The sequence below is a fragment of the Ochlerotatus camptorhynchus genome, unplaced genomic scaffold (assembly GCF_037179485.1).
Source record: "Ochlerotatus camptorhynchus isolate MF236.1 unplaced genomic scaffold, CSIRO-AGI_Acam_v1.1 ptg000361l, whole genome shotgun sequence".
NCBI lineage: Eukaryota > Metazoa > Arthropoda > Insecta > Diptera > Culicidae > Ochlerotatus > Ochlerotatus camptorhynchus.
In genome coordinates, this window is record NW_027040849.1 from 6,935,356 (window position 1) to 6,953,871 (window position 18,516).

Below are 18,516 nucleotides of genomic sequence, written 5' to 3' on the forward strand. Positions count from 1 at the left end.
GTTGAATCGACACAAAAATGATTCCATTGCACATCGTTTTCTTAGAAAGAGAAAGCTTAGTTTGCTATCTCTTTTTAATCTTCACCGATGACTGACGCGAAGGGACTGCTGCAAGCCGTTATGGAAGTTTCGGTTGCATTCGGGTGTAAAGCAAAAATCATTAAACTCAATCTCACCACAGTTTGGTGAGATTTGCAGTTGGTGAGTTTTGTTAGCTTGATATTCCGAGCTGCGATATCACAGCTTGCAAAATCAACCGCAGTTGTTGGCTTGTTAATTTTTGTCTACGAAAATCAAGCGTGATCTTGGGCGTTGGTGAGATTTGATTTTTTGATATTTTCCCAACATTGGTCTTTTATAAGTTTTTCAAAATCAATAGTTTGAACCCATTAACGCCCGAAATATTTCACATTCATAATAAGCACGTGATTTTTTTTCTGGAACACTTTGATATAGTCGAAGCATGATTTTAACGACATTAAAAATTAAAATCTACGTTCTCAGTTTTGTATAAAACACGGTGGGTCATATGCTCCTAAAATATTTAAAAGATGAATTAGGATGGTATCGATTAACACCGACGTCGACATCAAAGCAACAGCCCGACCAGTGTTGGCAAAATCATCAATCAAATGATATTTTCCGCTCTCAGGCGCTCTCAATATCCCACGTGATGTTGGAACAAAATATCGTGCTTGATATTGATTTTACAAGCTCCTTTGATATTGCGAGACTATTCACAACATGCAAAAAGCAAGATGAGAGTTGACTTGACACAAACGTGATTCCGTTGCACATCGTTTTCATAGAAAGGGAAAGTATAGTTTGCTATCTCTCTTTACTCTTCACCGCTAGCAGAAACGATGCTACTGCTGCCAGCAGCGCCGGTATTTTCAGATCGCGTTCGGATGTTAAGCAAAAATCATGAAACTCAAACTCCCAATGGTTTGGTTAGAATTTTATCTAGTTCGTTTAATTGTAAGGCTCAATCGCGTTAGCTTTACGGAGCCAATAATGTATTGTTCTTTGTTTATATCAAAATTGACTTAATTCTATGTCTAGTAGGAGTTGGGCTGAATAATCGTGGCTTACCCGAGATTAGAGGGGTACATTGTCGAAGGATAGGAAAAGGGGAGGAGCTTAGGTGTAGGGTTTCGTTGTCTCATCAGTGCGATGTCACCCGTATGAAAGGTAGTGTGGTTCTAGATTTGGCTGGAGTTCGACCGGCTATGGTGACCAGTGGGCGACGATGAGACTCATCGAGATGGGGGACAAGACAAACAAAAACGAATAAAGAGATACAAAAGACAAACAAATCAAATTATTTTACTAGACATTTGCAGAAACACATAAATCGACTGCATATTGCAGAGATCACGGGTCTTCCTTGGGCCTCGAGGGTATTCAAAAGTCGCTCTCTGGTGGCGTCATTATCCGTACATTGCCAAACTGCGTGATCGATGTTATCGTAACCGTTTCCACACCGACAGATGTTGCTGTCCACGAGGTTTATTCTATTGAGATGAGCATCAAGCGACTAGTGGTTGGACATAAGTCTACTCATCACGCGAATGAATTCATGACTTAAGTCCAAGCCTTTAAACCACGCTCTCGAAGAGACATTAGGAATAATTGAATGTAACCACCGTCCAAGATTTCCAATGTCCCAATCAGTTTGCCAACTTGAAAGGGATTTGGTTAGAATTGTATGTGGTGAAATTTGTTAGCTTGATATTCGTAGCTACCATATTAGGGCTTGTAATATCATCCACAGTTACTTGCTTGTTGATTTTGTCTACGAAAATCAAGCGTAATCTTGAGCATTCGTGAGATTTTTTTTAAAATATTTTCCCAACACTGAGTCCGACATTTATGATCGTGATTTTATCTGAGAATAATACCGTTTGATCATTCCCGAGTCTCTTGGTAGAATTGATTAACATTAATAGGGTTGTAAACAACAACATGGAATCTTGGTAACGGAGCGTACGTACATAACCAAAAGCATTCAGAATTGAGTAAACTAATGAGTAATGGATATACATTCAAGGTACATTTAAAAAGTGGTCCTATCTCAATACATGCCAATGTAATGTGAATCTACAACAAAAAAATTAGGCCCTTTTCCATAGCAATGCATTAACATATTTAATACTGATGGAATTCTCATGCCAGATGGTAAAACTGCTTTCAAACTCAATTGAGTCTTCACTGTGATACCTCGTTCGCACCGTATTAAAGAGTAACACGGCGTCTCCTGCCAACAGTTGCTGCCATTGGAGGCTTCACATTCCAGACGATCTCTTCAATCCAATCCAGGTGGTGGGAAACTCTGCTATAAACGTCGATGGTAGTGAGATTTGGTCCAAAGTTCGCGGAACTTGTCACTCCTACTACTGTGTACAAACAGGTTCGACTGTTGACCGACTGCAGAGGAGTACCGGGAAGTGCTACGTTGCTTATTCTCAACCGATCGCTATTGATCACACACAACTGAGCAGATATGGTACCGTTGGGTGCAATTTTGGACGTAGTACTCAGTTGATCGCATTGCTCCTTAGTGATGATCTGATTTTCATCGGAATCGATGAATTTTTTTACACCTAAAATGATCGATTGTTATGTTTTCAATTGCACAATACGGCACATCCTCAAAATACCTGTAAATAAGCTTTTACCATAGCCGGTTTGAAGCAGCGTGTCGTAGAGATTCTCCGTCCAGTTGTTGGCCAAACAAGCGGGGATCAAATTGCTGGATAGCTCGACGGCTGAGTTCAACTTAACAACCGCTAGGTCATGGTACAAATATTTCGTTTTATATTGTGGATGACACGTTATTTTCGAAATACCAACAATACCATAAGCATCGATTTGTACCTTTGTTGGTCTTTGAATCTGAGTACTGCTGTTGAAACTTGAAAGAAAATATTATTCTAGAGCACTTTCTATGTAAATTTATGCTACTTTACTGTTCACAGTGGCAAGCAGTTAGCACGTGATTTTCATTCACGAGAACACCAGCACATTTAGCTTCACCATCGGGATAGAGAAGGGTAACCTTTGAATAGAATATGATTAGAAGTAGGTTCGCTTGCAGAAGGACATAAATGCTTACAGTATGCGGATATCTTGCGTTTGCACAACTTCCAATCCGTCGTTTCTTTGTCAATCTCTGAAACCGGTCACATTCTGAAATTTTATAAAGATTAATAGAACTCCTATTGACGCTTTCAACTTCTTCAAAACACCTCTTTCGCTAGTTCGTTTCGGCCTTTCCACTGTAGGAGACATGATTTGTTTGATCCACGGCAAAAACCGCTGTACATTTACAAATACCGCAAATTTTGAAGTATCGACCTCATTCCTCATCTCGTCCGCCTTCGCAAAGGATATGATTCCTTTGAGCACCCAGCTATCGCCTTCACTGAAGTACATGCCTCCCCCGCTGTCTCCCGTGCCGGGGCTGGTTCCTAAACAAAACGTCAAAAAGTAATTTCTGATGCATTTCGATTGCTACCTTAGTCAGCTACCATTACGCTCCCCTGCACAGAACACATTCCGATTTAGCAGATTTCCAAATAAAATCTGATCATCGTTGAAGCACTGCAAATAACCAACCACAGGCATCGAGGCCGTCTTGAGTACATCCGATATGACGCCACTCTCCGTCGTTCCCCAACCAGTGATCCAACCGCGTTGACCTTCTAGATTCCGTAGATCACTGTCCGCCCGTTGATCCATGCAGATTGGGATAACAAAGTCTGTATATTGTACCGGAAATTTCATCACCAGCATCGCAACGTCATTCTTGTGAGTGGAATGTTCTGGATGAACGTGAACATCACTAACCTTTCGGACCTGAACATGACCGTTCATCTTAGCGATATTTTGCTGTCCAAAATGAAGCTCGAATCTATTCGCTGGTAATGGATAATGTGAATTACGATTGATGACACAGTGGGCCGATGTCAGGACGTGTTTCTGGTTCAGCAAGGTAGCACCACAAGCGTACTCATGGGAATCGGTTTGTGTTTTGTGGAACAAGGCACCATGCCAAGGCCACTGTCCTTCTTCCGCCGCCCATCCACGATGCATCCTTGGAACAAACGAATGCTTACGAATTCCACACTGGTAGGATGCTCCCAGTGGATAGATTTGCACTAAACCAAATGCGAGCAGCCATGTGAGGACGATCATTGTTTTTTAGACTCTTTTCGTGATGTTGAACAAACTACAGCTGGTGATGGACTGACTGTTGAATTGATACCGTACCGCCTTATCTCAACGGCTATGTTTTCGTACGGTTGGAAATACCATCAATTCATTCACAGATAAGCTTGGGCTCATCTGTGTGAAAGACTCATATTGATGCGCTTATGTTGTCACTTTCCACATTAAAGTCTGAATGTGTTTGCTATTCGATGAGGCTGTATTCGGGGCATTTCAAATGAAAAAAGGGTTTTCAGTATTTGGTATTTGAGTTGTTTTCTTCCATTCGTTAGGCATTTCATTTGTAATGTACACTTTCTGCATTATTTCTACTAATCTCTCAATTGAATATTCATCGGCACATTTAATATACTCCGCAAATATACGATCTGAACCTGGTGACTTACCATTACATGTTGAATAGATAATGCTTTGTCAATGGGATAAAATTGGATTTGGATCATTGGATGAAGTCTTCGACGGGACTTGACGCTGTTGCCAGAATGTTTTGAAGCTTATCGGTATCAAACGTTTTAAACAATCGGTATTTATCGGTATTTACTATTTTAATTAATTTTATATTTTGCCGTTTCTGAAAGCGAAAGTTTTAACTTTTGAACTATGATCGGAACTTCTTAATGTAGATTGGAAAAATTCTGGAGGAAGTTGAAGGCCAGAGCACTAACGGAACAGTCGAAACAAACAAGGACATAATTCCGGAAGAAAGAGCTCTTGGGGATGTTCTAATGATCCAGAAAATTTTCCAATTGGTTATAAAACATCCCCGAAGACCCCGCAATGCCCCTGAAGTTTTTGGAACATTCCTGAAATGTACTTAAGAATATTCCATAATTCCTCGGAATTCCTTTAAAGCTATTGTAATTTTCCTTAATTTAATAGGGCTGTTTTGAAGTACTCTGATCATCTTTGAAATACTTGGATTATGATGAGACTACCGGAATATCTCTAATCAACTCTCTAGAATTTCTTGAAGATTACGAAATTTCTTAGGCGCTCTCGCAATTTTTTTGAATTTATTGTAACATCAGCATTAAAATTCTCTGATCTTCCCGATTTTTATAATTTTTAAAAGTTATCGACACTGCCATTAATAAGCACGGAACTTTCCATAAAATGTTCTCACAATGTGCTAATGTTCATGTAACTTCCCTTACGTTTCTTAAATTTGCATGAGCCCCTCGGAACATTGCTGAAGTTTTCGGAAATTGCCTGAGTTTCTCGGAACTCCTTTGAAATTTCAGCGATTTCCTTGAAATTTATTGATCTGTCCTGAAGTTCGCTCAATTCTCCTGAATCTGAACTGAACCATTAAATTTTCCAGAAGTTCTTTGGACTTGTGAAGTATCCAAAATATTTATGATGTTTCCTTAGGTTCACTGGAGTTTCCTGGACCGGAGTTTAGAATTTTAGCAGAAGTTATTGAAACATTCTTTATTTTATCGAAAGTTACTCAAATAATTATTTGATTATTTAAAAAAAAATTGGTATAAATCGGTATAAAACCTCAAAAATCGGTAGTCTGATTAACCTTATCTGTATATCAGTATTTAGTTCAGAAATCGAAATAAATACCGATAAATCGGTATATCTGGCAACGCTGCTTGACAATCGGGTAGCGACTTCGAGCCAATTTGCTATCAAATCCGAGCCAGTTCCTGATTGGTCGATTTGACAGTAGCAATCGTGGAAAAAAAGCGATCGTATCAATCTGTCTGACAGTGATGCCGGAATCAATGTTGACGTCAATGGCATTGTTAATTGTTTATATTTGCGAAAGGAAAGTTGAAAATTGAGTGCACTGCGTGTTTTAAGGGATGGATATGGTTGTTCATGGTTGTTTTTAATGTGTTGAGCAAAAATGATGAACATGCTGCTAGACTGCGGTAGAAACTTCATATAAAATCCAAATTAAAATAGAAAATATGTTTAACATTCCTGGCATCCTTGGTCAACTCCGTCAAACACCACGAACACCACGTACAACTTTTCGAAGGGCATGCTTAAAAAAAACATTAAGCAGAGTAAGAAGCTCGATTTTCAAGTCCTGTCCCGGGATAAAGCAAGCTATCATAGTAGCCTATGAAGACGTTGGAACTATAATTCTATTCCCTGCACATAACATATGTGGAACTTCATGCAAAATAACTGACTAAAAGTTTGCCCCTTTTTTGTGTTGCCTGCCTCATTGGTATAACTGGTATAGTTGGCCATCGATCTGTCAAAATTAAAATTTTCATTATATCGACACTGTGCGTTCACAAGGACCAATGTCGAAAACGTAAACAATGGCTTCTTGCGTAAATTTCTCGTAGTTCAAAGTGAATCCATGTAAGCCACCTATTCTATCGGATAGGGGAACCCTCCCTCTACATAATCATCGTAGTGGTTTACTTGAGTGTTTTTTTTATTTTCGAGAAATTTGCGCAAAAAGTCATTGTTTACGTTTGTGACATTGGTAAATTCCCATAAACATGTGAACATCTGTGCATGAAATCTAGCGAACTTTGTCTTATCTTTTCACTTCACCACGGTACCAGTGAGGAGCCGTCTCTTCACGCAAAGCTTGACAGTATCTTGTGGAATTTTCATAGGAGTGAAAGAGAAGGAAATAAACACCACGTTTCACGCGTAGACTGACGTTTGCTGATGGGAATTTACGATAGGAGTAAAGAGTCACAGCCCCGTAACGTGGGTAGATCACCTTTTCGTGGTACGCTACGTGATGTAAGATCTACCACCGATTCCTAGTCCTGACTACTTCAAACTAGGGGAACAGGATTTTTCAGTAATCCAAGGAACCAGTGTTAGAAAAATCATCAATCAAATTATATTTTTCCGCTCTCATACGCTCTCAATATCACGCGTGATATTGGAACAAAATATCATGCTTGATATTGATTTTACAAGCTCCTTTGATATTGCGAGACTATTCACAAGGTGCAAAAATCGAGCTGAGAGTTGACTCGACACAAAAATGATTCCGTTGCACATCGTTTTCTTAGAAAGGGAAAGTATAGCTTGCTATCTCTTTTTACTCTTCACCGATGGCAGACACGAAGTGACTGCTGCCAGCCGTTATAGAAATTTCGGTTGCGTTCGGGTGTGAAGCAAAAATCATAAACCTCAATCTCACCACAATTTGTTGAGATTTGCAGCTGGTGAGTTTTGTTAGCTTGATATTCCGAGCTGCGATATCACAGCTTGCAAAATCAAACGCAGTTGTTTGCTTGTTGATTTTTGTCGGCGAAAATCAAGCGTGATCTTGGGCATTGGTGAGATTTGATTTTTTGATATTTTCCCAACACTGCAAGGATCACATCTTAGTCCTTGTTACTTTTTATGCCTTGTTGATAGTTTTGGTTGTTCGACTGGTTGTATGGAGATTTCGTTTTTATGGCTTTCTCAGTCTAGGGTAATTCAAACAGTTAGTTGTGCATTGGGAAATGCACAACTAACTATTTGAACTACCCTAGACTGAGAAAGCCATAAAAACGAAATCTTGTTGATAGTGACAAGACTCGGCTTTGTCTACCGAGGATGATCTTGAAACAAGGCAAAAAATGAGTTAGTTGTCTTCATCTATGTGATTCCTAATCTTCTTTTCGTTGTTCCCTAGTTTGAAGTGGTTAAGACTAGGGTTCTGATGCATGGTCATTATCGGTGTCATACCTTAATTTTGTTGCTAAGGAATCCAATTTTGACTGACAAAGGGGCGTGCCTTTGGAGAGTGTTTCAACACTCCGAAGAGTATAAATAGTGGGACCTTTCAATTAGAGTCGGATCCTTGCGATAAATGCAAGAATGAAAACTGTAAAAAAATCGAATACTTCATCATTTCTCAATAGTGATGGAGTAATACGACATGCACTAAACTAAGGACACGGGATAGACTACAATAGATAAAATTACTGGTTACAGTGGTGTTAGGTCCAGAACAGAGGAAAACAAAAAACAAAAAAAAAAGAGTCACAGAGTGACCGAAAAGGCGATTGGTAAATTGTCAAGGTAATGCGGCCATTATTTTTTCGAATAGCTCTACAGAGGGCTTATCAAAGGATTTTTGAACTAGTATTTTCAAGTTGGTCAGAAGCCAATCAAGAGCGTTATTAGTCAGTAATATTGTTCACTGTGCTTTTAGTAAGTTAACTTTTGAATGTTATGATTTCAGAACGAAATATTCTGTTGATGGATCTTAATGTTTACAATTTAAAAAAATCGTATTTTTTTTCTAAAAAAGCTAGAAATAAAACTAGGGTAAGTGTGCCAAACGCCCAACAAACAATTTTAGCTGCAGACTAGCTTATGCAGGCAAAAATTAGCTGTATAAGCCAATTTTTGGCTGTATAAGCTAATCTGCAGCTAAAATTGTTAGTTGGGCGATTACGATTCGTTTGTAAATTGTGCTTAATGTTGCTAGGAACAGTAGGCGTTCCTGGTAACTTTGAGACAGCTAGCTGTGAGTCCCTGCCTGGGACCTTAGCGATAGTGGTTGGAAAAAGTTTGTTAGGATCCTATTTAGCCCCTCCTTTGCCTTTTAGATCAATTTTTCCACGTTCTTTAGTACAAAGTAATTGGAGTAGATCTTTGTGTTGGGATTTGAGCAAAAAAATTGCAAATGGCCGCAGTTGAGAAATATATGCAGGGTTGAATCCTTGGGCTTTACAGGTATCGAAGCGCTCGATTTGATTTATCGTTCTGTTAGCGAAATTCTTGCGAATGGAATGATGGTCACTTGAAAACATTGCATTTTTTTCGGCAGTAATTATTCCTCCTTCCTTAATTTTATTGTAATTTACGCAGTCGCATTATTCCTCCTACGGATCCAAGTGAATTCAAAGGTTGATGCAATTGGTGCTAAACTATTGGAACAAGTTTGACAAAAAAAAATAGAATTAGAAGAATTAAACAAGTTTTCGCGTGGAGTTCTCCCACTTTTTTGCCATAACTACAGAAAAACAATACGTATTGTTTTCAAAATTGGCCTGTCAACAGATACAATATGGACCATATGGTAGCTTGCAATGACATTTCAGGATTAGTAATTGGGTGGCAGGTCATTGCATAAAATATTAATCATGTTTTGCTATGTGATGCAAGGTGATGAATTTTTGAAATACAGTTATACAGTTATAAATAAAGGACGTAAATAGTTAACGATAAACAAAGACATAAGTTCAGAAGTGCTAAGAAGTCATAGAATTATAAACCAGTTTATTATTATTTTAATAGAATTGACTACCCTTTCGATTTCCTCTCTCAATTTGTCCGATCGGTTTCTTTATATACCACTTGAAATCGCTGAAATGGGGTCGATTTTTGATGATCGTGTTCCACATATGTTATGTGTTCCCTGTCGTGCCATCAAGCAGAATATACCTATTTAATAAACTGTTCTCGTTACTTGAATTACTTGTTTCACTGCGTAGTAGAAGAAACCTGAACAGGTTATGGGCGACTCACGAAAGAAAGTTTCAAGCCACGGAGCTCCATAATTCGCTGGTCAAAACTATGACACGTGGCAGTTTCGCGTGAAGACCTACTTGGAAGCCTCCAATGTCTGGAATGCGGTCATCAATGAAGCACCTGCAGAAGCGCCTCAAGCGAAAACAATGCGGGTGAGTTTTGTAGTCGATGAATACCTTGGCTGTGTTCGGCACAAAAATACCGTGAAGAATATGTGGAATAGCCTCGAGGACACGTTTGCATGGAAACAGATTCTTATCAGGAAGCTACATCTGAAGGAAGGAGTGTCGATGCACGCTAATCTCCTGGAGTTCAAAGACTTAATTCGTCAACTTCGAATGACTGTTGAGGAGAGTGACGTTTGTTTGGACCTATCGTTGACGTTACGATACCTACCTACGACCCGCTTCACAGTGGTCTAAAAGTGCCAAAACGTGCGTTTTTTAGTTTATACGAAAAAGGTCCATTTAAGCCATAAGTGTCTTGGGAGAAGTTTGTGCACTTAAGAAGCCCCTTCTTTTGAGCCATTTCATGATTAATCCACCTAGCAGGCAGATGAAAAATTTACTTTTTTTGTTTGTCCTTCACAAAATCATTTTTTTTTGCAAATAACCAATGTGCAATTACTTGTGCAAGTAATTTTGGACATTAGTATGTTCTACACAAATGCTTGTTTTTTAAATACGCCATTTTTTCTTGGGAAGCAAGTCCCTATTTTCAATATTTCTTAAAATATTCAAGGTTTGATCCAAAATTAGCACTATTTTCAAGGTTAATAGCTCGATGTTGGGCAATATTGGGCAAACCAGGTTGATTACATTTGAAAGTATACACACTTAGAAAAATTATTGCAAATTTAGGTGCTCTGGATATACGAGCGTCAATTTTGACATAAAATTGAGTCATAATTGACCGAAATTCAGCTCAATCAAACGTACTGTCGATTTTTTCAGTCTCGGAGCACTTAATTTTACATGAAATGTTTGTTTACGTCTCATCCTTGATGTCAAAGATGGATTCCGTCACTTGTAAAATTAGGTATTTCTAAGTGTGTACTTCAAATACTTCCCAATGCATACCAAATCATTAATCTTCTTTAGTATTCTCTGCTGATCTGCTTATTAGGGCTGTTCATAAACAACGTAGACAGTTTAGAGGGGTGACAATTATCCTCGGCTCATACAAATTAAAAAAAATGTATAGAGAATTGTCTACGCAGGCGAGGGGGGGGGTTAAGAATCCCAAAAAACTGTCTACGTAGTTAATGAACAGCCCCTTACCAAACTATAGTAAACCGTGTACAGATAATCGTTTTCTTGCATTTATACATAGAGGTTCCTTCATACGTCATTTACTCTTAGTGTTGAAGGAAGAAAATTCGAAGTCGGTTAAATGAAAGTAGGCATGCAAAAAAAAGAGTAGGCGTTGCAATGCCGCGTGTGGTAAACGTTTTGATTCCTAAATCAAAATTGTGATTCGTAGTGTTTATTGTAGTGATTGGTTGACTGAATAAACAGTGGTTCTTGTTTCTCGTGGCAGGAGAGTCTCGGTGTCTATTGTAGTGTTAAAAAAATGACTGAACTACGATTGGTCTCTGTTCCTCCCGGTAGGTGATTCACAATGTCGATAGTAGTGACCGATTGATTGAACAAACAGTGATCCTTGTTCTTCCCGGAATGTGATTCTCGGTGTTTGTTGTAATAACCGGTTAACTGAACGAACATTGGTCCTTGAATCATCTGACCCGTTAATTTCAACAATAATACCCCTTCCAAAACAAGCAAAACTGCTTTTGTCCGAAGATGCTCAAACTCTACTAGTTCCATCTACCGATGCATGAGCCGATGGTGAAACAAAAGTAAGCGACAATTCTGAAAGTGACAAGGAAATTGTCGATGAATATTTTTTTCATAGAAATTGTATGAAACGGTTAGTGAAATATAACTATATTGAGATATAGGTAGTAATCATTTGAGGTAGTAATAATTTTTTAATGTTCATCAAAAATAAAACAACAGTAACACAATTATACGGGAAGTCATGACCCTATAGTTCGATAATAAGCAGATCAGCGGAGAATACTAAAGAAGACTAAAGATTTGGTATGCAATGGGCAGCATTTTAATACTTTCAAATGTAATCAACCTGGTTTGTCCAATTTGCTCAACTTCGAGCTATTGACCTTGGAAATAGTGCTAATTTTGGATCAAAACCTTGAATATCTTAAGAAATGTTGAAAATAGGGACTTGCTTCCCAAGAAAAAAAGGCGTATTTAAAAAACAAGCATTTGTGTAGAACATACTATTGTCAAAAAATTACTTCCTGAAAGGTTATTTACAAAAAAAATGATTTTCTGAAGGCTCTTACCAAAAAAAATAACATATCTCTGTAAACATAAGAGATATAGGGTTGACATCTTGAGCAAAAATGTTTGTTTTAATATTGTCTAAAACTTTGCTCAAGACACCCTTTTGCTACCTCGACCAGGCATGGAAAATCATTTACATTCATTTGCTTCTAACTTTTGCCATTAACAGCATTCCGCAAAATGATGAATATAGCTTTAGTAGGTTTTGTTATTAGCTGCAACTTTTGCCCATAACTCAAATCTGTATCTCTTATGCATCACGAATAAGAGCGGGCAGAACTTGTTACTGTTTTTCAGTGAATGTAAAATACATTCACTTAAAAACAGTAGTGGATTCTGTTTGCTCTGGTTCGTCATGCACAAGAGATATGGATTTGAGTTGTTAACAAAAGTTGTAGCTAATAATAAAACCTACAATTGCTCCACACATTATTTTGCTGTTGATAAAAAAAGTTAGGGACAAATGAATGTAAATGAATGCAAATGATTTTCCATGCCTGATCTAGACAAACAAAACAAGTAAATTTTTCATCTCCCCACTAGGTGAATTAAACATGAAATGGCTAAGCTCAAAAGAAGAGGCTTTTTAAGTGCACAAACTTCTCCCAAGACACTATATGGCTTAAATTTGACAGTTTTCGCATAAACTAAAAAACGCATGTTTTGGCACTTTTAGACCACTGTGCGCTTGTGACGGCTCTAGAGAATCTTCCGGAGCAGTATACCCAAGTAACATTACAGGTTCTATCGCGGTTTTATAGCATTCTACAAGTCTAAATCATGGTCTACAGAACCCTCATAAAACCAAAATTGCCACTTGGGTATGACATACGAGGTGATGAAGTCACGATTAATCAACGAAAAGTCGAAGCGGAGTGATCGGATGCAGAATTCGGAGGGGAAGTCTACTGCGTTTGCCGGAGACAAACTGAAGAAGTTCGGCAAATTTTACTGAAAGTGCCATTAATGTGGAAAAACAGGGCACATGAAGAAGGAGTGCAAGAAGAATAAAGGCAACGCAAACATGGCAGCAATTCCGAAGTCCGTTATATTCATGAGCACTGTCTGTTTCCAAGCGGGAGAACAACAGGAAGATAACGTTCAAACTTGACTCTGGGCCGAGTGATTACCTGTGATTACGAAGAACTTCTTCAAGTCCTTGAGCTCATTGGACCAACCAGTTGTTATCAATGTTGCTAAAGATGGACCCAGTAGCTATGCAAGCTGGAATGATTTCTGGAACCAGTAATCGTGGTGTCATGATAATCAACGTTGGCTACCTGCAGAGAATCTCAACAACGTAAATGCATGGTTTGAGGTGGCCAAGGTCATGTACCAACTGGAAGTAAAGAAACGGAATGAAGCGACTATTGCTTAATCGGCGGATTTGAAGACGGTGACATTCAACATCTAAGATGCAGGACTAATTTATCTATGGTATTGTGAAATTCGCGCAAGGCTTAGTAGATAGAAAGAAGATTAATGAAGATTTCGTAGATTCCCTGCAAAAAGTTAGGGAGTGATGCGAGTAGATGGATTTAGATGCAATAGATGAAACTATATTTTTCGTAAATTGATTCGCTAACTTGTAATTTTCCAACCATCTAAAATTGAGATTTGGATATGTCGCACTCCCAGGTGATATTGAAGAATGCGTTGAAAGCGTTCCGCTACCAAAGGCTTACTTCTTCAGTGGTGTCACTGAGAATCAGGTGGATGCATTCAAAATGTGCTCTGTAAAAATTGATTCCTGCTGGCGATTGTTTTCACCGATGTTGCCTTTTACCACCACCTAGTCTGGGTTCAGAATCCCACAGCCACATTAATATAAAAGCCAATTAAATCTAGCCTAGTCGATTTCGAAGTGTACATCCCGAAAAGCTACAAAGTACCTAAGTAGTGAAGGGTCGTTTCTCTTCCTTTTTCCCATACAAAGCGGCAGTGCAACGGATGCAATTTTGGATTTTTTTTTCATATAACATCTGGTGCATCTAGGAAAGTGGGGTTGATTGACTAGAACACCTGGTGGGGTGTAATTGTGCATACGATGTTGATAATTAGTGTTTGTTCTGACTTAGTTTTCACGGATCGAATTATTAATTGGACAAGAATAAGGATGTGTGCTGTTGAGGAATTTCGTGTGTAATCCATCTCGATTTTCGGGAATCCACGCATCCACACACTTAGTTTTTTTTTCTACCGAGCTCGGCTGTGCAAATCTCGGCAAAAAAAAGTGTTGATAAGATCTCAGCAAACATTTCATTTGTTTGCTGAGATTCAGCTAAGCTTTTTTCCCGAAAGTCAGTAATCAAATGTCACTTTTGCTGAGATCTCAGTGAAACTTTTTTTGCCGAGATTTGCACAGTCGAGCTCGGTAGAAAAAACTAAGTGTGCACATCCAGTAGCATCAATGCATAGCCAATGAGAATAACTCAGAGCGAGAACCACTTCTACTCGGTAGTATGATACATTTATAAAAAAAATGCAGCTACTTATCGCTGAGTTCTTGCAGTTTTTAGAAAGTTCTCCATACCTCTGAGTAAAAGTGACAGTGACAGTTATTCTCTTTGGCCATGTGTAAAAATTGATTTTATAAACAACAATAACATGACACATGCGCGGTGCAAGCGCAGAGATAGTAGAGTGTTGCCAGTAACTTCTAAGATGAGTGTGCCATAGTGCGCCCTTCTGTGTTTTTGGCACACTGTGCCGAAGGACCAACCTCTTATCCAAACCGAAAGATGTTTTGGACTGGACCGGAAATCGAACTCGCTACATCCGGCTCGATAATACCGTGCATTAACTGACTAGGCTATCTGACGCCCAAGATGCTTTTTGGCACTTCATAAGAATGTCAGACGACAACCTGCTAAAAATGACTTTCAAAACTAGAGAAAGAGACGCAATGCGGGCAATGTAGATCGATCAGGTCAAAGGTGACCTGTGGAGCGTTTATAGATAGCGGGGCTGTCGACATGCAGCCATGGACGTCGTGGACAACATCTGAGTTTTTACAGAAAAGCATTACTAATAACTGATTCTAAATACATGCAATTGTCCTGGTTTTAATTCTTAGTGAACTATGATTTCAACCGCACCCAAAGTCTACCTCTCAGGATTTCTCAGCCCCGGATAAAATCCTCCCTAAAAAAAAAACGATTTTTGCATGTATCAACATTAATAAACATTTATTTGTGTCTATTTTTTGCTTGCTCTATTACTGTTATTGTTTGTTGATCTCTGTTATGTCGCTAAAACCAGTACAATTTTTACTATTACGCTTTGACCCTTGCCAGTTGCTAGCTCAAATTCTTCAAAGATGAGTGTTGTGAGGGAAAATTTTGCCTGTCATTGTATACACTTATTAACTGATTGGTTTTCTAGCTTCGGTCAAATTTTACCACGGAAGATTACTTTTGAGAACCATTTTGTTTACTATGTTGCGAAACTTGCGTATGTGTATTGGGGGTACCACGATAAGATTGCTGTCGACTTACTGTTTACATATTTTGTTCTAGTTAAGTCTCATTCTACCGTACGCTAGAGGTAAATAGAATTTTCACTAGAGTAGAAAAAAAGCTAAATTTTACACCGTGAAACAAACTCTTCAACACCTGGTTGCAGTGCGTTTCGGGTTACTTATTTTGTTCTTTAGATTAAAATCAGTCAATCGTTTAATACAGATTTAGGTTGCATCCATACAAGATTACCTTCGCGCTAAATTGTCTACGTTAGTACTTTTTACAGCTGCTGTAACAGGAGTTTAATCGAAATGGATTTCCATTGATTTGCTAGATTTTTGAAACTCTTTCCAGTGCTTTTTTTTATTTTTTTTCCTAAACTTTTTTAACCGTAACACATTAGTCTACAGAACAACGACGAATGGAATTTGTAGTGATTGAAATTTGTTTTGTTGTTAAATTTGCTAAATCGTTTACGATAAGTGGTTCGAGAACAGCACCGACTTTTTGTTATGTTTTTTTTAGGTAATCTAAATTTGGATGATTCTCTCACATTGACGTAAGCCTGTGGGTTTCGGTTTGCCTAATGGTTACTTTTTGGTTCATTTCGCTTCGAAATCTTTCCTTCTAATAAATAGCGTTCCATAATTGGAATATTAAAATAAATAGTTTGTGAAAACGAAAAAAATAATAATAATGATAATGGACCTACTAAACTACGACGCCGTTTGACGACGGTGTGTCCTAAATGTACAAGGCAATAAATAACGTTCCATCAGTGGGTTGTTTTGTTTGTTTGTTTGTTTTTCCTTTTGCAGACATAAATAGTTGGCGCCACTGCGCACTCAATATAAATACAATCCCTTCGAATCAGATCGCTTTTTACACAAATTATCCACTAATGATTAAAACTGATCGACGAAATATTTTTACAACGATTTCTTGTTTCCACACATCTTGCTCCTTTTTGCTGTGATTGTATTGGACACTACTATAGACACTGAACGACATAACCTACTTTTTACATCTTTGAAACATCAACTACTGCAAAAATTATTTTCTGTTTGTTTTTGGTATAAGTTGCTCGTACTAAAATCCGAAAAATTAAGCCAGCAGATGCCAAACGGCGGGATCCAACGCGTTCAAAGTGGCCAGCTTAGGCTGTGGCAGGTGATGTTATGGTTTGACACTGCCAACGGAATGCGCCAGAATAGAAGGCGATGCGAGGCTTCGTTCTAAAAAAAAAGCAAACAGACAACAATCAATTGGACTATCAAAATGAATATAAGGGCTGATGGACTTACCGAAGTTGCACACCCCATTGTACTGTACGTCGATGTAGAATCCGGTGTTGCACGAATCCCGCAGCATGTGACACCAGGAGTGGTAGGTGTGATTGTTGGTGCCGCACAGTTTGACATTGGGCTGGTGGTGTTGGTTGCGCTGCTGGTTTCCACCACCGTGGTTGCCTCCGAACTGACGGGTACGGCCCTGGGTTTTTGGGACGGAAACGAAACGAGTTAGTCGGATAATCTTCCTGTAAGCATGGTCATAAATTAAGATAAGTTCTAATAGTTTGCGATCAATCGTGTTGCATTTCGTCGGGTTGTTCGCAGGATGGTTGCGGGCATGTTGATTAATTCGGCCTGATTAGGAGACGATTTGTAGTGGCTAAATTGGGCCACCTTAATGGGAAATTTGAATTTCAAATGCAGAAGGACCATCGTTGGAGACACACTCAGACAACGCGCATCAGTTTTGGTTAATTTGATTTCTACAGTCAACTCTCCCTAACTCGAAATTGAAGGAACCATCGAGTCAGGGTGGTAATTTTTGAAAATTGATATGGGAAAAGTAGTCGAAGTAGCCTTAAATTCCATAGAGTTTGAAGAATATCGAGTTAGAGAGATCCCAATTCAATAAATATATATTTCTATATTTCATCGACTAAGTCTATTTTTATCTATTTCATGGCTTTAGAAGCCTTAAAACCCTTTTGCAGCCATTCCATAGCAAAACGATATAGTGGTTTGCAGATTTTTTATTTTGTCATTAAGGTGAACATTTCCATGTTAGGGTGGTCGAAAAAATCGTTTTTTTTTCAAGAACTCATAACTTTTGAAGCACAAAGATCAGATTGTCAAATAAAAGGTAATTACAAATGCTTTATAGAAAAAATGTACAGCCATTCCATAACAAAACGATATAGTTTAGTCTACACAACATATCAAAAAATCGGCGATGCAGTTTTCTTCGTTTTTGAGTTAAGATTTTTTGAAATTATCATCTCTAGACATTTCTAGTCTAGGATCAGAAATTGAAATAAATAAGTAATGTGACCATTGATCGTTCGATATGAATCAATGGAGACGCAGTGTAATCTACTCGTATTGGAGTAATGAGCGAAATTTCGAAACATTATAATTTCAAAAAATCGTAACTCAAAATCGAAGATAAATTCATCGCTGATTTTTTGATATGTTGGGCCTTATTACGGGTGTCACTACACGGTGATAATGAAGTGATACTCAGAATAAGAGCCGTGATTGCCGTACACATAAAATTGGAATCACTTCACCGAGACGACAAGTGACAAGTTTTCACCGTGAAGTGACATCCGTAATAAGCCTCGTTGTGTAGAAAAGCCTTTAAAAAATGTCATTTTTGGAAAAAAAAAATAGAAAAAAATCGATTTAATGGACCACCCAAACTTGGAAATGGTCACCTTAATGAAAAAAATGGCTGTAAAGTAATTCAGTGACCATGTTCCAGTTGCTATAAATCTATGGAGACGCATGGTAGTCTAGTCGCATAGGAGTATTGAGCGATAATCCAAAACTTTATAACTTAAAAAACATTGAACTCAAAAACGAAAAAAGTAGAAGGGTCTGTGCCTAGGGACACGAACGGAAGCTTGACGTAGTGGATGGAACAAATATGTTGATCATTTAGTTCTTAACTCTTTCCGTTTTTGAATTGGTGGCCCTGAAAAG

The 18,516-nt window shown here is 38.4% G+C and overlaps 2 protein-coding genes across 4 annotated transcripts in view; both read right to left on the reverse strand.

Annotated features, from left to right (window-relative positions):
• Positions 1 to 1,971: 1,971 nt before the first annotated feature.
• On the reverse strand, positions 1,972 to 4,239 carry LOC135709677 (putative serine protease 47). Its single transcript, XM_065232065.1, has 6 exons — positions 3,531 to 4,239; positions 3,249 to 3,470; positions 3,116 to 3,189; positions 2,970 to 3,058; positions 2,661 to 2,914; positions 1,972 to 2,603 (listed from the first exon to the last, which is right to left on the reverse strand). The coding sequence occupies exons 1-6, from the start codon at positions 4,195 to 4,197 to the stop codon at positions 2,236 to 2,238; spliced, it is 1,674 nt and encodes a 557-aa protein (XP_065088137.1). The 5' UTR covers positions 4,198 to 4,239; the 3' UTR covers positions 1,972 to 2,235.
• Positions 4,240 to 16,487: 12,248 nt separating this feature from the next.
• The window catches only part of LOC135709451 (uncharacterized), a 187,581-nt gene continuing 185,552 nt past the window's right edge, over positions 16,488 to 18,516 (reverse strand). For all 3 annotated transcript variants that reach the window (XM_065231796.1, XM_065231797.1, XM_065231795.1), the window contains 2 exons: positions 16,828 to 17,014; positions 16,488 to 16,758 (listed from right to left, as the gene is read on the reverse strand). In XM_065231796.1, the coding sequence (XP_065087868.1) occupies positions 16,700 to 16,758; positions 16,828 to 17,014 (246 nt within the window). In that variant the 3' untranslated portion in view covers positions 16,488 to 16,699. The remainder of the gene's footprint in view (positions 16,759 to 16,827; positions 17,015 to 18,516) is intronic.